This window comes from Manacus vitellinus, unplaced genomic scaffold, assembly GCF_001715985.3.
Source record: "Manacus vitellinus isolate BGI_N305 unplaced genomic scaffold, ASM171598v3 scaffold_24_pilon, whole genome shotgun sequence".
In the NCBI taxonomy this organism is placed as follows: domain Eukaryota; kingdom Metazoa; phylum Chordata; class Aves; order Passeriformes; family Pipridae; genus Manacus; species Manacus vitellinus.
The window spans coordinates 10,334,949-10,355,658 of record NW_021939798.1 but is presented as its reverse complement, the minus strand read 5'-3'; the positions used below and the strand labels follow the sequence as shown (position 1 = coordinate 10,355,658).

At 47.7% G+C, this 20,710-nt stretch overlaps 1 protein-coding gene across 1 annotated transcript in view; it reads left to right on the top strand.

The window, feature by feature from the left end:
- The first annotated feature begins 9,278 nt into the window (after window positions 1-9,278).
- The window catches only part of ABCA5 (ATP binding cassette subfamily A member 5), a 33,031-nt gene continuing 21,599 nt past the window's right edge, over window positions 9,279-20,710 (top strand). The window contains exons 1-10 of the mRNA XM_029960102.1: window positions 9,279-9,387; window positions 12,844-12,982; window positions 13,633-13,746; window positions 14,594-14,798; window positions 15,925-16,083; window positions 16,346-16,443; window positions 17,062-17,291; window positions 18,464-18,605; window positions 19,437-19,625; window positions 19,895-20,064. Coding sequence (XP_029815962.1) covers window positions 13,642-13,746; window positions 14,594-14,798; window positions 15,925-16,083; window positions 16,346-16,443; window positions 17,062-17,291; window positions 18,464-18,605; window positions 19,437-19,625; window positions 19,895-20,064 — 1,298 coding nt within the window. The 5' untranslated portion in view covers window positions 9,279-9,387; window positions 12,844-12,982; window positions 13,633-13,641. The remainder of the gene's footprint in view (window positions 9,388-12,843; window positions 12,983-13,632; window positions 13,747-14,593; window positions 14,799-15,924; window positions 16,084-16,345; window positions 16,444-17,061; window positions 17,292-18,463; window positions 18,606-19,436; window positions 19,626-19,894; window positions 20,065-20,710) is intronic.

The following is a 20,710-nucleotide window of genomic DNA, read 5'->3' as shown; positions in this document are numbered from 1 at the left end:
AAGGGGAAAGGGAAGAAGAAGGGGAAGGGAAAGGGAAAAGGGAAGAGGAAGGGGAAGAGAAAAGGGGAAGGAGAAGGGGAAAGGGAAGGGGAAGAGGAGTTAATGCAGGGGGAATCCATATGGCTGAACAAAGAGATCCAACTTCTACATTTGGGTCTGGCCATAACTTTTTCCTCCAGTGCTTACTCCCTGTCTACAGTCCTTCGAATTTCCTGCATGTTCTGATTTATTTATTCCTCCTTCCAGCTCGTTCCTGCATTGCTAAGGAACGAATTTGCTGCAGAGAAATTGGACCAACACGCTGTGCTTTCAGGGCCCTACTGAAAAAATCTCCTCTCTGCGCCTGCAAACAGGAGATTTGCACCCAAATATGTGTTTGTTTTAGGCACAACATGGTTTCCAGCACTTGCTTTGATCGGGGCGCTTGGAAGCTGAGCCGGGTCACGCGTTGGGTTTGTCCAGGGAAAAAACAATTAGAGGCTTCAGTGTCAGTGTTTGTGTGAACGCTCACTCGGGGGGGAATTAATCCCAGGGCTCTGTCCACAAACAACAGCAAGTCCCAAACTGTCCTGCTTTGCTCCTGCAGGACCATTCTGAAAGGTTGTTTCTGTATCTCAGTTCCTTGCAGCTCGGTGGGGAGAGGGGTGTTTTCCCCCTGTCCATCTAAGAATTACTTGGAAAATTCAGATGCTGGTCCTCTGTGGTTTATAACTGCTGTAATCACAGATCATGGGGAACAGAAGCAAAACTGGTGTCCTAACACCTGTGGTGCCTCTTTGTGCATCCTTGAACACCAAGACCAGGCTTTTGGGCTCAAATCAGGGTTTTCACAGCGTGTCACACAGTGTGAAGGTGCCGTGGCTGTTGCTCTGAAGCTGTTGTGTGTTTTGGGTGACAGCCCTGTGCAGGGTCAAACAGAAGTCCTGGTGCCTGGGAAATGGGATCTTCCAAAACCAATACCTTTCACAAATGAAGAAATCAAGCAGAGGAGCTTGGTGAGCCAACTTCCACGGAGCAGGAGGTGGGATAGGCTCCAGCAGGACCTCTGCAGAGGGAGCCAGGGGCTATTTCAGGTCTCTTCAGTTCTGCTTTGTGTTTTGGTTGGGTTATGGTGCTTCCAGCCATCACCTCCCTTCATGGGAATGGGAGCTGTGGGGAAGGAAGGATATTGTGGGACAAGCATAGCGAGGGTTTGGCTTGGTGTGTCCTGTGAGGGTGACAACAGCTTCTAGAGACAACAGGCAAGGCAGTGACATTGTCGAGTGTGATCCCATCCCCTGGGCAGCATCCTGTGAGATTCCCCACTGGTTTTTGGCTGAGGAAGTGGTCAGTCCCCATAGACCATGGGGACAGGCAAATGCCAGCCATTCCCTGGCGCTCCCGAGGTGCAGAGGCCTCACACTGAAGCTGAAAATTAAAAATAGTAGGAATAATCACACTGAAGGCTCTGCCTCCTATGGGGCAGCAGACAAGGCAGGACTCTCTGCTACAAAAGACTGCAGGAAGTTTTCCAATACACGAGGGACCAGCTGGGAAAGGGGATGCTCCCGAAGGATGTCTGGGGAAGGAGCTTGAAGAAAAGCCAAAGCAAACAGAGGGTGCAGATGCCGGGGAGGAGAATTCGACCGGGGGAGAGAGGAGGTGAGAAACAATGAGCTGTCCTGAGCATGAGCCGCTCATGGGAGCAGAGACCATCTGCTCCTCAGGGGCTGAATGGGTGATATCCTGCATTCCTTTGTTCCCCGGGTTACAGGGAATTGCAGGCTGCAGGCATTTAAAGCCAAACGCAGTCCCCGAGAGTTCAGCTGCAGCTTACCTTTTGTCTGAATTTCCTCAGTCTCCTCCTCCTCCAGCCCTTAGCTCCCTGCACGTTTTTCCACCTCCGAGTAGGTGGATGAAAGCCCAGGAGGACGTCGCAGTTCTCAGGAGTTAAACAAACTCTGCTGCCCCGGGTGGGATGTTGGCAAACAGGGTGGGATGTTTGTAAATTCGTTTTTGTAGCTTTAGCTGGAAAGGTGGGGAATTGAGAGAGGATAAAATAACCCAAGAAGTACATGCAGCTCATAAAAGAGGCAGAGGCCAGTGAATAAAAATCACTTTCAGGTCTCAGGGCCATAAATCAGGCTGGATAACAATGATGGGTCGAGCAGACCCTTCCAGGAGGGGTGAGGGTGATGCTTTGTGTTTGTTAACCCAAAGAAGAGGGACAGAGGTGGAGGTGGGGAGCCAGGTAGGATTTTTCAAATCTTTAGAAAAATATGAATTCAATGCACAGAGGAACTAAAGCAGCCTCATACCTCTGGAAATCGTTGACTTGGGGGATGGGAGAAAAGATGTTTCTATGTGGCCTGTCTTACACTGCTTGTCCCCCCTTGTGAGCCTTGCAGTCCTGCTCTTGGGGATGGTTTTGTCTCTTGCAAAAAGCCTGAAATTTTACCAGACACGTATTATGTGGTCACCTTTTTGCTGTGCTGCTGCACAGAGATGTCCATGCAGAAACCCCCCCTCGAAGGTACCGCTCCTCTGTCACCTGTTGGGGTTGGGGCTGTCACAAAGGGGCAGAGTCACAACTGCTTTTTCCTTGGCTGCTGCCGTGGGTTTTAATGCTGCAGCTATTGCTGGGTTTTTTTTACTGTTTGCATTTCCTCCTCTCTGCACTCCCTGCATCCCTCTCTGTGTACAATAGATTCTCTGTTTACTTTGGTGCAGTAATGGACCCAAATGCATCCTTCAGGCTCCTGGGAGCACTTAGCCCACACTTCAGTCGCAGCCCTTTTGTGTTTGCTGCATTTGCAGGGCTGGCTCTGGGTCACATCCCCAGCCTGATACCGTGCCACGGGCTCCCTGTTCACGGCCCTGTGACTGCTCAGCTCTGCCAGGGGCAGCTGGAGGCTTCAATATCTTTTAGGGTCAGCTCCATCACCTTTAGTCCCCGCTGTTTTAAGATTTGCAGGCCTCTCGCCAGGCATTGTTTGAATGCCCAGTGATTTCATCCCGAAGACAGGAGCAATAAAGGACATTCAGAGTTTCCTAAATTCTGCCCAGTCATCCATATCCCAGCCCTTTCACAAGGCTGAGTGCAGCACCACATGTGCTGCTCTGAGGGATTTTTAAATTACTCCACCAAGGTTCCTCTGAAGTCAAGGCATCTTTAAATCACATTCAGTACCAACCAGACCCTGTTTGGGGAGGGATCCTCCCTCCTTCCCAGGAAGGCAAAGGTGGGAGCAGGACCCCAATGAGCCAGAGCTGGAGGCCCCAGCCCCGTGCCATCATTGGGTGACACTGCATGAGTCACTGGTGGCTGGGTGGAGGTTTGGGATCAACAGTCCCTCATTCCTGGATGACATTTGGGATTTTGGGGGGAGGGCTTCACCTCGGGCCACTGCTCTGCACTTTAGGCTTTGTTTCTTGCTGGCTTTCCCCCCCAGTTCCCTCCCTCCACCTTTTTTCTTCCAGCAAAATGAGTTACAGGCTCGTTCAACAACACAATTAAGGGTTTAATCACAAACTGCTCTGGATCCCCCCAGATGCAGATCCATGTCTGCACATGCTCCTGCACGGGGGGCTTTCTGCAGGAGCCTGGGTCCCACCCAGGGCTGAGCATCTCCAGGAGGGGTCCAAGGGCTCCTCTGTGCCAGAGCAGAGCTGCCCATCAGCTCTCCGGGGCAGGGATGATCTCCATCCCTCAGTGTGAACAACAGCCACCATGAGAGTGGTTTTGTCGAGGTGGTTTAATAAACCTTTGTTATATTTGTATAACTCCTGGGGCAATATGATCTGGAGTTAATCACTGGAGCTGGTTTTCTTTGTGAATACATCTGAGGAGTTTGTCCTTTGCGCTCCTGTTTAGCACAATACAAATTTGGGTGGTTTGGTGCAAACATTGGCACCAGGGGGGCTGGGACCTGACACTTGGAGACCTTAGACACTGAAGGGGAAGGTGGCCATGAGCCCTGAGTGGCTTTGCCAGGGGCTTCATCTCTGCATGGCAAAATCCCTGTCTGGGATGTGTGTTCCTGGTGATTTTCGGGGTATGAATGCAAAGCTACACAGTGTCCCAGCCAGCCTGAGATTTGGAGGGAGAACACCAGGAAACTCCCAGTATGGAGCATGCAAGGCAAGGAGAAACCTGGATATTTAGGGATAGAAGCTGAGGCTTCACCAGCAGCCAGGGAGAGGAAGGAGGAGGAGGAATCCACTGCAAAAATGTTCTAAAACATGGTGGAATGAGGCTGAGGAGCTCCAAAAGTGAGACTCTGAGAGCAGCAATGCTAAATAAGGACAGGTAGTGCCTCTGTCTGAAGGGATATTTTTATTGGGATGGCAGCAGGAAACATAATTTTCTTTAGCTGACATGTATATCTGGAGTGTGCTGCAGTACAGAGTCAGCCAGTGTGGTGTTTTTTTAAAGAGGGAAATCATATTTCATAAAACATCCAGAAAAAAATCACTGGGAAGGGAACACAGCTGGAGGTGGGCAAGTGGCCACTGGCCCAGGGGATGCTGCCATGGACAATGGCAATTCTGATGAAAAATACCTGTTTTCTGGCACGTCCCCATCAGGGTTTGGAGATGTTCTCCCCCTCCAAACTCTGCTGGTTTAAAAGAGGCATTTTGGTTTCTTTTTTTTCTACAGACATGAGCTATTATTCATGGCCAGAATGAATATATGTTTGTACCCATATGGCAGTAATTACAGTATTCTATGTGCATTCCATACAATGTATATATTGTATATTGTGCATTATACTGCTGGCAAGGCTGTTGTCCAGAGGCTGTTGATTCTTCAGCTTAAAGCCTGTTTTTTTCCAGAGGTTTCACTTCCCGTAAAAGTCTATTCTGGGCTGAAACTCCCTGTGCCAAGTCTTAGGCCAAGATTGAAATTTCTTGTATGAAATTTTATTTTGAGCCGGTTGGAATGTTGTTCCAGAAGGTGGATAAGGGCTCGGAGTGAAGGCTGTGTCTTGCATGGTGTGAGCAAATCTGACTCCTAAAGAACTTAAATTCTGGGTAACCATTTATAGAGGTGCAAAATGCTGCCCTTCTCAGCTGGGTTTTAACCCCTTTCCTTTATAACCGAGGACAGATTGCTCTTGATATTGGCCTGTACATGATCATCATGGCCTGGGTTGGAGTATTGGGAAGGTTCTGGTGTCCAGGAGGGTGCAGCTGCAGACTTGGAGCAGTAAATGCTGAAGGGAGTTGGGTTTTGCACAGTTTATTTTAGTCCCTTTCTGGCTCCCAGAAAAGGCAGGTCTCTAAATTAGGTGTTCTGAATTACTGCTAAAGGGCTTCCCTGGCAGGGAATCTGGGCTGTAGTGTTAGATGATGCAAATGCATCATCCCTGTGCTTTTCCACAGGTTTATTGATTCAGGCACATGGTTTCCAGTAAATACACCGTGTATCTCCTCAGCCTGCTGCCTGCATGAGAAAAATAGATCCAAACAGGAGCAAGAGATGGGCACAAGTGGGACTCAAGTTGGTTGAAAAGCAGATGGTAAGTCCAAAGGGAAATGTAAAATAATTTGGTTTTGCCTGTGCTTGACCTTGAGTGATTGATGTGATTTGGCTCCTGGTTCCACAGGGCTTTGATAAAAAAAGAAACAGTGAAAGAGCAGCTGCTTTACCTGAAGCTTCTGCATCAGTGCACAAAATCATTCCAGCGTTCCTGGGCTTCCTGAAAATTCTCTGCAGACTGGGAAGAGCAGTAAGAGCAGGCTCTTCCCAGCTGTGACAGAAAAGCCAGAAGGGTCACATTCACCAAACTGAAACTCGAGAACAGTGTTCCATCTCTGGCCACTTATTTGTTGTCTTGATACTGAGCTTGTTCTCCCCTCTCTGCACAGCATAAGAAAGGATGGGCAGGACCTCCTGTGTTTCATTGCAAGAAACAGCCTGCTCTGATGGAGGCATTTCCCTCCTGCTCTGCTCCACATCCAGGTGCAGCAGGTTTTGTACAGGATGCACAGGGATGCTCCCAAAGAATTTGGAAATGGTCCTCTGTGATTTTAATGCTTACTTCTTTTTTTTGTTTGTTTTTCTTCTCTTTACTTTTGAAAGGCTGAGTCACACAAAGAAAGAAAAGGAAGAAAGGAAAGAAAGGAAATTCAGTCAGTCATGTTTCCTTTCTGGAATGTTTTCTTTCTGGATGAATTAATGCATTACCACTGCAGTGCATTGAACAGTGCTTCCATAATATCCTGTTTACTCAATTCCTTAGGTGAGCACCTGTGCACAACTTTCTTTTTCAGTGAAAGGAGACCCTTTAAACAGAAAGTGGAAGAAATGGCACAGCCTGGCAGGGAGGAAGTGCCATTCTGCATGTGCTGCTGTGGCTTTGGAGCTGCTCCCGATGTGATGCAGAATCCATCAGCCCAAAGTGATGAGGGCTGGAACAAAATGATCTTTAAGGTCTTTTCCAACCCAAATCATTCCAGGATTCTGTAATAAATCTTTGCTCAGAAGTGTAATCTGGACGGGTTTGTGGTGCCCACTGCTTGCAAACACACCACCCATCCCAATCTCAGTGCAGATTCCTTTTGGTCTGGAACAAATTACATCACCCTCAGCTTTTTGTGCCTATAAAGGGAGATGATGTTTAAGGCACCTGAGCACACAAGGCTGTTGTAAAAATGAATTAGATGGTGGTTTTAATGTGCTTTGAAGATGAAAAGCATCACAGTGCTTTAGGTGCTAATTGCTCTCTGGAGTTTCTCTGCCCATGGTGCAGGTTGGGTTTGACTCTCAGGTGCTGTGGTTGGTGGTTCTCTGGCTGCAGCAGCACCCAGGGCCAGGGGTGTCCCACCCATCTGACAGTAAAACACCTTTTAGGGGATGTCATCCTCCCGTATGACACAGCCTGATGTTTTGGAGCACCCACGTGGGAAACCCTTCCCCTGCTTTGTGCAGACCCTCCACATTTCCTGGCCAGGAACTGTGCTGGGGGGTCATTGCTGCAGATCCTGAGCTCTGAGCTCTTCCCTGCAGGGACAGAGCTTGAGGTGAGTAAAGCTGGGAACCTCTTAGGGAGGAGTTGTTGGGCTGAAATATCTTAAACTCCAAGGAGTTCCAAACTTGGCAAAATCATGGAATGGTTTGGGTTGGAAGGGACCTTGGAGACCACCTAATTCCCACTCCTTGGAATGGGCAGGGACACCTTCCACTAGACCAGGAAGAAGTAGAATATGAATATGAGCACTTAAAACTTTTGAAGTATAAACAGAGACCACAACAAACATCAAAGTGACCAGAAGAATTCAGCCCCAGACAGGCTTCTATTCTGTGTAATGCTTGATGGATGAAGATAAGAAGTTTTGGGGTTTTTTTCTTAATTGAAGTTCTAGTTATGTCATTGTATTTATTCAGTATTCATAAGGCAAAACTGAAGGGCATTATTTAATTGGAGGGCTTTTACCTAATTCTCTTTTTTAAGGTGGGAAAAAAAAAAAAAAAAAGGAAGTTTCCATGAGATTTGTGCTGCTGTGGGGCTGCAGCACAGGGTCCCAGAGCCTAAAGGGGGCTCTGGGACCAGGCTGGGGCTTGAATCCTGGATATTCCCAATCATTGCTGGAGGTGAAGGTGTGCATGGCTGTGATCCCTACTCCTGCAAACAGCGCTTCTCACTTCAAACCGTGCCGCGAGACTCCATCCTTCTTTCCAGGCGAGGACACGGTCTCCTGACTGTTTCCAAGGAAAAACGTGGATTCCATACTGCGGTTACAGAGCTGTGCATCAGCACAGCCGGGCGTGACGCTCCTCAGGTGCACGAAACAACCGCGGACAAGGAATTCCAAAAATTCCAAACCCTCCTCCATCCTCCGCAGGGACCCCCGAGCGCTCGGTCCGAGGCGGAGCAGGAGCCGCGCGGGGTTTTCCCGAGCGCTGTGGATGCAGCGACTCTGCGGCAGAACCCGGGATGCTCGGAGGCACCGCCGGGGTTGATGTTGGGCTCTCAGCCCTTTCCCAGCAGCTCGCAGGAGGCGTTTAGGAAAAACGAGCACGTCGGATTGCGCTCCCGGCGACGGGAACGGGGTGATTAACATCGCAGTGGGTTTGATCACATCCCAATGTCAGCAAAAGGATGGTCACGGACTCAGGCCCGGCCGGAGGGGGACAGGGACACTGGCCGGAGGGGGAATAACTCGGTGGGAACCAGCAGCCGCCCGTAAATGACAGGAATTCGGCGTTTGTATTCAGGGCAGCGTTTTCAGTGTTTTAATTATATTTTTGGGTAATGCAATAAAATCCTGGCGACCTCCTGGATGCAGGCAGGAGACGGCAGCACTGGATGGAGGGAGGTGGCTCCCACCCAGCCCTAAATCCCTGAGCCCCTGGGACTATTTTCCAGCCCCTTTCCTCTGCTCCTCAGCGAGGTTGTGCTGGGAGGCAGAGTGGGGGTGTCCCTGTCCTGTCCCCAGACAGGAAGAAGTCTCGGGGAGGGGGGGTCTCCCGGAGGATGGGGTCTCCTAGAGGGGGGATCCCTGGGAGGAGGGAGTCCTTGGAAGGTAGGGTCACTTGGAGGATGGGGTGCCTGGCAAGGTGGGTCCCCGGCATGGGGGGGTCCCCGGCATGGGGGAGTCCCCGGGAAAGGGGTGCTCAGGAGGGATGGGGTCATCCGGAGAATGGGGTCCCCGGGAGAAGGGAGACCTCGGGAGGGGTGGTCACGCATTGGATGGGGTCACCGGGATGGGGGGACCGCGGGAGAGGTGGTCACCCGGAGAATGGAATCCCGAGAGGAGAGTCCTTGGAAAACGGGGGTCACCCGGAGAATGGGGTCCCCGGGAGGGGAGTCCTCAGGAGGGGAGTTCTCGGGCGGGGAGGGTGGGTCACCCGGAGGACAGGGTGCTCGGTAGGGAGGTCCCTGGGTGGAAAAGGGGGTCCCGGGAGCGGAGGTATCCCCGGGAAGGGAGGAAGGTCACCAGAAGGGAGGGGGATGTCCCGGCACTAGCGACGGACATGGCAGCCCTGCCCGGGTGCCGCAGGGATGCGGGGCCGGGGGCGGAGAGTGGGGAGCCCGCTCCATCCCGCTCCATCCGCTCCATCCCGCTCCATCCCGCTCCATCCCGCTCCATCTCGTTCCATCCCGCTCCGCTCCGCCCCAGGACAGCGGTCCGCCCTCGGAGCGCCTGGGGGGGTACCCAGGGGTACCAGAGGTAAGGGAGATACAGAGGGTACCACACCCTGTCGACCCGCTCAGCTGCGGAGGAAGGCGGGACCGGGGCGGGGGGAACGGCCCCGCCCGGGGTGGGTCAAACGGGAAGGGGAAGGAGCGGAGAGGAAGAGGAGGAGTTGGGCTGCACCTGAAATGCGCGTCATTACTCCGGAGTACGGGCTGGGCTGGTGAGGGTTGTCCGTGCTGAGGTTCTGTGGCTGCGCGGAAAATGGTGAGAAAACCACGTTTAAAGGGGTTTGGGCTGGGGAAAAAAAAGGGAGAAATGGAAATCCGAAGGAGTGTCCTCCCCCCGAGACCTACGGGGGCCCCCGGAGGCGACGGGCTGGGACGCGGCGGGGATGCGGGGGGATGCTCGGGGATGCGGGAGGATGCTCGGGGATGCTGCGGGACCGGGAGCTGTGCTGGAACAGCCCGACCTGGCTCTGCTCCGTGGCATTCCTTGGCCCCGCAGTGGAACCAGGATGAGTTTGGAGGGAAGCGGTTTGCGGTTGCGGGGCTCCCCGGGGCTGCGCAGCCCCAGGCACGGCTGAGCTTCCCCTTGGGGGTCAGATAAGGGGGAAAATTGAGCCCGGTTTTAGAGATCCATAAATAGAGCATCTCGCTTTATTATTGTATATTATTATATTCGCAATTTAAATAATTGAAGAGCAGTAAAGAGCACATCAGAGTTTTGCTTAAGTACCATTTCAGCTGCCGTCTTCTTGCAGCAAGATCAATAATCTTATTTTCTGACCCTTCTGCAGGTGTTGTTCACTGATAAGTTGTTTTTTCCTCAAGCCACGGCTCAATTAGCTGAGGCTCTCACCCTCCTTGTTTGGTTTTCTTTCAGTTTTCTTTTTTTTTTTTTTAGCTTAAAAGACAAGGAAAACATGATGTGCAGCACTAAGTCATCATCTGACCTTTAAAGACCGTTGCCAGGCTGAATCTGGGGAAGGGAGGAGAGCCTTCCCAAGTATCAGCTGAGCATTATTTAAGAAGCATTGGCATCTCCCATGTGGAATTAAAGCCTAAACCCAGTCATTTCCTTGAGATTGCTTTGATTGAGATGCCCACAAGCAGTTGTGTGTCACCTGCTTCCCTTGTCAGTGCAAATCATAAGTCTGTGGCTAAATTCGGGGAGCATTTCATAGGTTCAGAGTGTTTTCATTTTGTCCAGAATTATTCAATTAAATGCCTTGGCAGCTTTTTCTGCTCAGCCTACGTGCTCATTTTCTTCATCTGGAGTTTCAGGGAGGATTTGGGGTTGTCTTTTTTATCCCAAATACAATTTTTCATCGTACAAGCGATGCTTCTTCAGTGTCCTTCATCATCATGTAGCTTCAGTTGTTTACATGGAGGTGGCAGGTGTAGTATGAAAAGTTAATTAACATACTTAAAATGACCCTTCCTCCAACCTAGGTGATGTAAATTAAAGCGTGGCAGCCTTCCAGTGAAGATGTGGGAGTGTTTTGGTTTTTATAAGTGGATAGAAAATAATTAGAGAAACAGAAACTGGCACTGGTGATTGAATGTGATTAAATCATCTTGGCCAAATTTTAGATTTCATTAAAACAGAGAAGTGTGGCTGAGGGAAGGGGTTGCTGTGTCAGACCATCTTGTGGCTTTGAACAAGGACTTCACTGGAGCTTCTTCTCTGCTAAGTGCTTTTGAAATGTGCTCCTGAGAGCAAACAGTGGCAGTCCAAGCACTTGGAGGACGTGCTGTGAGCAGAGGGGAGAAAGACAGTGTTTTTTATGACCTGTAAGCAATAACTGCTGCTTTTGATTATTTTGAAAACACTCTGCTGTCAGTGTGAAGCGTTCCTTCCTCGAAAATATCCGGAGGAGTTGTACTCATTTTTCCTGCAGGACTTAGTTACTATCACGGGTTGGTGCTTAAGCATTTTGTGGTTGGATTTTTCCTTTTTTTTTTTTTTTTTTGAAGCAAAATATTATTTTTTTTCCCTTTAAATTTTATTTTCACGTTTGAAGTAGATTTGGTGTGACTTTAAGGGCAGCACTCCGTGCTGGAGGTGGGATTCCTTCCCAAGGCTTCTCTTTCAGCAGTGGGCAGCTGTGTCCCACGTGGGTCCTCGTGCTGCCAGGGGGTCACTGTTCCCTGGAGGATCCCAAAATGCAACCAGGGGAGCTGGGAGCAGGGGGGTTTGGTCCCTTTTAGCCCCTCTCTCCTCCCTCCTGCACTCAGACACAGGCTCTCAGTGCTGTCTGTGTGTAAGGTGTTGGTGTGTTTGAAGTTCTCCCAGCTCAGCTCGGCCGTGCTGACATCTGAGCAACCTCTAGTGAGATGCTGTCTGGGCTCCAAAAATAGATTTCCGTATTAAAATACAGCCAGGGCAGGAAGTTTGAGCCATGTGGTGTCTAATAGATAACACAGAAACCAGGTCCTGCTGTTGCCAAATACCTCCAAAATCATTGGGATAAATAGAATCTCTAACACTGTCTTTTTAGTGTTAGAAAGCAAGGCGTTATTTTTATTTTCAGTGCTGGGCGGGTACGTGGCCAACAAAACTGCCTCCACACAGACATCAGTACATCACTTTTTCACCTATTTGTACATTTTTAGCAAACAAAGAAGTTAATGTTCATTGGTTCTTAATTACAGAATTCTCTTTCATTAGTTAGTATTCTGCCTTCTATTGGTTATTAATTTCTCAGTTTCTGTTCTAATTAAGGACACATTTGTAGTCTTTTTAGTATCTTTTTCCCCAGTAGGGACTTTCAGCACTTACACTGAATTCTTCGTTAGTTCTTTCATCTTCTGGTTTCTGCAAAAGGACCTTGTAGGTCATAAATCCATGTCCCAAATGTCCAATATTAACAATACATCTTTCTCTCTCCCGGGCTTTGTCCATTGAAGCATATCAAGGTTAACTTTAGCAAAACTTAATAGTTTTAGTACTTTTCCCAAGCTGTGTCCTCACAGAAGTCGCTCATGACAACTTTTTGCTGCGTGCTGGCTAAAAGTGATTTAAGGCCTGACACACAACCTGTGATTAATTAAAGGGGAGACCTCCTCACTCTCTACAACTCCCTGACAGGAGGGGGGAGCCAGGTGGGGGTTGGTCTCTTTTCCCAGGCAATGATCAGCAAGACAAGAAGGCTTGGTCTCAAGTTGTGCCAGGGAGGTTTAGGTTGGATATTAGAAAGAATTTCTTTCCAGAGAGGGTGGTCAGACATTGGAATGGGCTGCCCAGGGAAGTGGTGGATCCTCCGTCCCTGGAGGTTTTTAATGAGAGACTGGATGTGGCATCAGTGCCATGGGCTGGGAACCACGGTGGTGTTGGATCAAGGGTTGGACTTGATGATCTCGAAGGTCCCTTCCAACCCAGCTGATTCTGTGATTCTATGAAAGCAACTTACCGATAGGTTAATTAGGATCATAAAAAGTTAGAAAAGCGATGTCATTTCCAACCGCTGCTGCAGAGCTGCCTGGAGCACGCAGGCACCAGGAACATCAACCCGCCTCTGGAATGAGTGTTGATGGCTGCAAAGCCTGGAACATGGACGAATTCCTGAAATCTACACTGAGTTTTGGCCGAAGAGCCGAGGAGTGACTCAGTTGTTCTCTGGGGGTGTGTGGGTGGCACTGGAAGGGTGGCGGCCGCGGAGCTGTGCTGGTGCTCTGCTGTCCCTGCCGGGCAGCTCACGGTCGTGTTCCACCTTCACAGGTGAAATATTCCAACGTTCCCAGGTGAGGAAGCAGCGGGAGATGCGGATCGACCCATAACTCCAAACTTGAGGCAGCAAAGTGGTGACAAAACCGGGGAGAGAAACCTGCCGGGTGCCCGGCCTGCCGGCCCTCAGCGGGTACGTGCAGGCCGCTGCCTCCTGGGAAAGCCTTTTTTAATTGGATTTAAGCCTTTTCCCCTTTCCAAAAGGTTACCCTGGGCGCTGGTGTGCTGTGCAGCCGGGCTAACGAAAAGGTTAAAATGTAAGGGGAAGGGAACTAAGCAGTGCTGGCCGTGCTCCAGGATGGAAGGGGGTTACTCACGGTAAATTGAACAGCTCGCCCGGGGTGAGCTGGCTCTGGCTCTCGGATGCATCGCCCTGGCTGGATGCCCTCGGCTCCTGCCATGGATGCTGGAATTCTGCTCCCAGAGAAGTGCTTGGGTTTGTAGTTTATGTGGAAAAAAACAAGCCCGGGTTAGGTCAAGTCTGGCGAGCTCGCCTAGAGCTGGTCCTGCCCTTGGGTGGAGGGTTGGCTCAGGGGCATCCTGAGGCATGTTCTGCCTGGATTCCCAGCTGGATTCCCCGGCTCTAAAGGAGCATTCCCGATTTCCCCATGTAACAGACACCCAGCATATGTATCAGAAGGCATTTGACATATGAAAAACTGAAAATAAAACGCTTCTACGAAAATGTAAAAATAGGAGGCCCCGAAAGCTGCAACCGCCCGGCTTTGGATTTTTAAATTTTATTGTCGCTTAATATTGATTTATTTGCTTTTCCCAAACTAGTCTTGAAAAATGGCACCAGCTGCTCCCAGAGAAGCAGGAGTATGGAGACAAACCCGAGCTCTCCTGTTCAAGAACTGTCTTATTAAGGGAAGGACTAAGAAAAGCAGTGTCCAGGTAAGGGGGAGTCCTTGGATCCTGCTACTGGTGCATCCACAGTTATTCTGTGCTTAAATAACTCCCAAATCAGAGACAACACTCGCTTTTGTTGTGATGTTTACGAAGCTTCGTGGTCTGCATTGAATTTTGGGTTGAAATAGGCTTTTTCAGAAGATGTTTTGTGATCCTTTGGTTGAAGATGTATCCTAATGTGTAAGGCTTTATACAGGAAAAATAAAATTATAGATACAGACAATATAAAAATATTAGTTAATGTGTTAATAACTAGTTAACCTATTAATACTATATATACTGTAGTATATATCTATAACATAATATAATTAATAGTAATTAAAATGTCCTTGAATGCTGCCATCTTAGTGCACCTTGACAAGCATTTGTACCTGTAATTACACAGAATAGCAGAGTGAGACCTCCCCAAAAGATTTTTACCTTTTCTAACAGTTCAGCCCTGTGTGTGGGTGATGTGATGGTACTTGAGGATGAATGTTGAGGAGAAGAAGAGACAGTGCAGTGCTTGGCTGGGCTCGTTTAGTGGTTCACAGCTTGTGTTTTGCCTCTTCTCAAAGAGCATGAGTTTGCAGATGTTTAAAGCTTGTTAGAATTGTCCCTTTGGACCTTAAAGTGGCTTCTTAGGTTACTAATGCAGGTGATTAAAATCCTGCTTCAGCGCCAGGGAAGGATTTGGCATTAAAGTTGCTGTTGCATTGAAAACATCCAGGGAATTTCACAGCCAAGAAACTGAGCTCACGGTCCCTGCTCTGAGCTTCGTGCAGGAGAAACCCGGGGAAGGTTTTATTTCCACGGCTGCTCTTTGAAATGCTCATTATTTTCCTTTGTGCAGGAGGTCCTTTTCCCCCTGTTTTTCCTGTTTTGGCTCATCCTGATGAGCATGATGCACCCGCACAGGAAGTACGACGAGGTGCCCAACGCCAACCTGGGCACCCTGGACACCTCCCAGCTGGTGAACTTCATCATTGGGTACACGCCACCCACCCGGATGGCACGAGAAATCATGAAGAAAGTGGCTTCTGATAACTTTGAAGATGGTATTCACACCCTAAACGTTGCATTTTTCTCCCTAAATCCCTCTCTGTGACTTGTGTTTGGAGAGGGAGCTCAAGGGTGCTGCTAGTAGGAAAAATCCATTTATTTTCCATCCGAGTGAAGGCGTTGGTGGGGGGGTTTTTTTGTTGTTTTTCCTTGAGTGACAAATGTTCTGGCACTGCCATCTCGAAGTGATTCCCATTCTCTTGGTGCAGCCAGTGTTGTGTGGCTGCAGGGAAAGGTTTGGGTACAAAAAGCCCCTGAGCAGCTCTAGGGCTGATTGACACCTGTCCTGTCACACCCTGGGGCAAGCTCAGGAGGTGGTGCTGTCCCAGGTTGTGTCACTATGAAAACAACATTAAAAATGTTTTTTAAATGCTTATTCTCATTAACACTTTGTCACCTCTTCTCTTGAAAGTGATTTTCCTTTTCTTTTACCTTTTTTTTTTCCCCTGATTGGTTTTTTCCCCCCTGTTTGTTTTTTCCTCTTTTTCTCCTTGTTTGTTTTTTTCCACACTTGTTTGGGTTTTCCTGTTTATTATTTTTCTTCCATTTGTTTGTGCTTTCCTTGTTTGTTTTTCCTGGGTTTTGTTTATTTCCCCCATTTATTTGGTTTTTTTCCTATTTGTTTTTCCGTTCGTTTGGATTTTTCTATTTGTTTGGGTTTTTCATTTCTCTGTGTTTTTCCATTTGTTTGGGGTTTTCTCCTTGGTTTTTTTTCCTTTTTTTTTTTTCTCCAGCACTTTACCTGCACACCTCACACATGTAACAGAAACTTATCTCTCCAAACCCACTGATGCATTTTTAGTTTGATATCTTTGGTTCTCCTCTTTGTGTTCCTCCTGCTTCAGAGGAACTGGACACTTGGACACTTCCAGCTTCTCTGGGCAACCTGTGCCAGGGCCTCCCCACCCTCACAGGGAAGAATTTCTTCCTAAAATCTATTCTAAACCTACTCCCTGTCAGCTTGAACCATTCCCCCTTGTCCTGTCATACATATATACATTTATATATCTCCAAACTCAAATGATTAATGATTAACACGATACTTCAAAACCGTTGCACATTTTTTTTCTCCCTGCTGTGCCAATACCTAAATCAACATAATAATTTCTTAATATCTCTCAGGCATCATCACTGAGGAGTATTTGAGTGAGGAGGAGCTGCAAGAGGCCAGTGCTGTCAAACCCCCCAACTTCGTGGGGGTTGTGTTCAAGGATTCCATGTCCTACCAGCTGAGGTTCCACGACTCCATCGCCATGTCCTCCGTTTATACGGAATCCAGAGGTAAATGTGAGCTCTCTCACATGTGCTCTGCAAGGGGATGAACTGGAAAATCATTTTCTATTTTTGTTTTCAGGCCTGGTGTTCCATATATTGATTTATGGAGGTTGTTTGCAGCACTGTCGGGGGTGGCCTCGAGCTGCGCGCTGGGGACAGGGCAGGTGTAACTCTGGATTTTGGCATTTTAACACAGAACCAGGGAATCTTAGAGTGACCTGGGCTGAAGGGGACTTTATGGATCATCATTCCCTGCTTTATTCTGCAGCCAGCTGCTCCAACCTGGGGAAGGGCTGTGAGTCAGTGACCTACTGGAGCTCGGGATTCACGGCGCTCCAGGCCTGCATCGATGCTGCCATTATACAGGTAACTGGAAAAAAACATCGTAAACCCAGGGAAGATCAGCTCCAGGGGCTGCCTTGGCTCTGGCTGCTTGTCTGATGTTGGCTGTTAGTTGTGGGAAAGGCCATCTCAGAAATCATCTGGACCCTGATGAGAAGGCAGAATGTTTTGGCTGTGCTTTGCTGTATTTTGTGCAGAATTGCTCTCGTTGGGCTGAAGAATGTGGATGTTTGTCTCTAACTGCATCCAAATGAGCCTGAACACCCATCACAACAGTCCTCAAAACACAAAGGCTCACAGTGCTCACCCCAAAATGCCATTTCAGGTGCTGTCCTAAAAGGGCTGCAAAATTTGCCCTATTTTGGTGTCAGTGTTGACCAGCAATTTTTCCCAATTCCCCTCCCCTCATCCCGCTCGTGGAGGGAGCAAATTTCATCTTTTCAAGGGCTAGAAATCTCACATTTGCTAATTTTGTCTCCAGGTGTTCAGATATTCTCCAGTTTTCCTGCCTTTGGATTGGGATTTGGGGTCTTCAGATCCCTCCCTGCCAGCGGGGATGGAGATGGAGCTGAGCTGGAGTCTGGGATGGGGCTGAAAAATCAGGAGCAATCCCAAAATAACTCTTCCTTCTCTTCCTTTCAGCTGAAGACGAATCAGTCGGTTTGGGAACAGCTTGAACTGACGAGAGCAGTGGTTATGGGAGAGGCTGCTGTGGTGGAAATAGATAATTTCCCCCGTGCAATCATTTTAATTTACCTGGTGATCGCCTTCTCCCCGTTTGGGTATTATTTGGCAATTCATATTGTGGCAGAAAAGGAGAGGAAGTTGAAGGAATTCCTGAAAATATTGGGACTCCATGACACCGCCTTCTGGTATGTGAGTGTTTAGTATAACTTGTTCTTTATAGTAGAATTTTATATATATAAATAATTATTTTAAAAAAAAAACCCACTTTCTAGGAAAACTGTTCCATCCTTCATTTTTTAAATTATTTTCAGTCTGATTAACTGAACACAACCAGAAAGGGAAATATTCTGTAAAATCAAACATAGAGACACTTGCAGTATCATGAAAATATGAATATTTTAGTAAGTAAACACCAGAGTAATACTGTTGCATTTATGCATGTAAAGCTGTGCCAGACTTAGAGGGCTCAAATCTGATGATGTGTGAGATTTTTATGTAGGTTTTTCATTCTCTTTAAATATTTTTGGCTCAGTACCTCCTTTCCTAGAGGCTCAAAAGGTAACCTGCAGTCTGTTCAGAGCTTAGCAGCAGTTTCCCTGACATGTAATTAAATGAATCCAACTCTGTAATTTTAACAAGACAGAGTAGTCAAAGCAACAGGTTTTAATTTGTTTCCTTACCGTCATGGAAATTGTCCTGTGCAATACAATGTTTTATTTTTTCCCCACCTGAGAGGATGTGCTAATTTGAAATCACTGATAGCTGAGGAGATAAAACCAGGTCTGGCTTTGCCCTTTCCTGCAGCGTTTTCACATCTGTCCCCACTGCACCGAAACAGCCACCTGGGCTTGTTGGAATGATTTTTTTCTCTACTTCTGAGGAAATGTGTCATTTTTTTACTACCTGTACACAAACCACCCTTGCTTCCTGAGGTCAGAGTTGCTCACAACTCTGCTTTTCAGAAGAAAAGGATTTTATTACCCTGCCCGGCGACTGGAATGACTAGTGGATTAAATTTTAAATAGAATTTCTTGAATTATTGAAACCTACGACTCTGTTACTCTCTTTTGGTTATACCAGGGAATTAACTATGCAAGTTTAAAAAAAAAAAAATAGTGAATCATCTAATTGTGTGTCTTTAGCTGCTGTGGGTATCTGTGTGTGCTCTAGTGCCAAGAACAATTCCAGGGGTGTTTACAAGAGCTCTTTTATTTGGGGGCTCTTGTTTTGTTCCAAGCTTGGCCTTTGGTGCAGCTGTCTGGAATATTAAAGAATGGTGGGTTTGGCTATTTGTGTGGCCGGTTCAGGCTGGGGATTCATTGCCTGGTTTCTGTTCTTTCCCCCCCTTTGTTCCTAGGCTTTCCTGGGTGCTGCTCTACGTGAGCCTGATTTTTGTCATGTCCATTCTCATGGCAGTGATCGCCACGGCCTCCTCCCTCTTTCCCCAGAGCAGTGCCTTTGTGATATTTCTCCTTTTTTTCCTGTATGGAGTCTCCTCAGTAAGTATTCCTGGTCTTGTTAAATTCAGCCACCCCATCCCTGTGGGTTTTGTTCCTTCCCCACCTGTTCTTGTTCTCTCTCCTAAAGCAACAAGCGTTGCTTCTGTAGGACCAAACAGTGCTGGGTGTCTGACCTGTCCCATCCCCTTCCTTGGCTCTTCTCCAGTTCAGGATGTTCTACAGGTGTCACCCATCACTATGGGAAAGACAATTCCCTACTGAAATATCTGGGTTTAAAATAATCAGTCTTTGAGCTGAAAACACTGTACAGAACCATTTTGCAGTCCCAACCCACATCCTCTTCAAAACATTTGTTGTTACTATATAGTGTAATGCTAAAACCCTAATTAAAACTCAGAGAATTATATTTGAATATGTTATAAATATATTTATGTAGCCTGTCTGAATTTATAAGCAGCCAGTGCCCAAGTAGATATTTGTTTGCTGTCACTGGCAGAAGGGACACTCACCAGGGTGGAGGTGCACACTCAGCTCTATAAAAGAAAAATTAGGAACCATCATTATTTTCTGTGCTCTGTCTCCTGGCATCTCTGGGGAATCTGTCCCTCCTGATGCTCTGGAGGGATATAAAAGCTGTGTAGGTGTGGCACTTAAGGACATGTTTCAGTGGTGGCCTTGGCAGTGCTGGGGAAGCAGTTGGACTGAATGATCTGAAAGGTCTTTTCCACCCAAAATGATTCCATAATTCTGTGTGGGTGACTATACCAGGAAAACGATATCAAGAGGCAAAATGGCATTTCACCTTAGTTTTTCTATACCTGTATTATTAGTTTTAAAACAGCACCTTCCTCTCTGTTTTTTTGCCGTCAGGTTTTCTTCGCCCTTATGCTGACACCTCTGTTTAAAAAGTCAAAGCACGTGGGTATAGTGGAGTTCTTGGCCACGCTGGCTTTTGGGTTTGTGGGCCTGAACATTGTCCTGCTGGAGGATTTCCCCAAATCTTTCGTGTGGTTTCTCAGCCCTTTGTGTCAGTGCAGCTTCTTGATCGGTGTCGCGCAGGTAAAGAACCACCAGCTCCTCATCATCCCCTTGTCATGTTATTTTATTTCTAATAAACTGATGATGGGGGGGGAAAATGCCTGTTTTAATAACTTCCCCTGGGAGTTTGATATCAAGCCCCATCAAGGAGCTGTTATTCTTGGTGTTTGTTGCTGTGATCTCAGTCACTTCCTCATTGTTTTTGTTTCTTTTGCCAAGTTTACCCTGTGCTGTCCTGTCTTTCAGGCTGGCCCAGTGCTGGTGTGTAACATCTCCCTCTCCCTGTGCAGGTCATGCATCTGGAAGATTATGAAGATGGGGCAACATTTGCAAATATAAATGATGGTCCTTACCCGCTCTGTATCTCTCTTATTTTGTTGGTGCTGGACAGCATCTTTTACCTGCTTGTAGCTGTGTACCTTGACCAGGTTATCCCAGGTATGTTACCAAGAGCTGAACTGTGCAAGGATCACCAATTCCTGCAGTCCTGAGCCCCCCCACCCAGGCTGGTGGCACCTCTCCCTTAAATTCAGCTATGGAGAAAGGAGGTGATACTGTTTGCACATAGATTTTTGTGCTGTGACTCAGAATACTTTAAGCTGAAATAATTTATTTTCTGTTAAAACTGTGAGGTGTGAGGGGGGGTTTTGGCATGTTGAGAATTGCTGGCCCTAAAAAGCGAAATTTTTCCCTCTTTCTAGAGGAAAAACTTCCTTACTGGGCTAATGAACGCTTCAGCCTTTAAAATTTGCTCTTTGAGGGTTGAAAAATCAAAGACTCCTCTGCCTGTTCCAGACCTTTCCCTGTGACAGAAGTACTTTAACATGAAACACAGAATAAAGTTGTTAATCTTACGACTAAATCCTGGTTAAACCCCTCAGCTCCGTTCGCCTCTGATCCCTCTGGATTTGTATTACTGTGTTTAAGTCACCATTTTTTCAGTCCTGGGGATTTTTCTTGCACAGAAGGAGATTTGCACATGTATTTAAACTCCTGGACAACCTGGAGCCTGCCAGCAGTGTTGATGGGAGCGGTGGCTTAAGTGCAGATGGTTAAACTCTGCTGAAGGATATTGAGGTCCTGGAGCAGGTCCAGAGGAGGGCAAC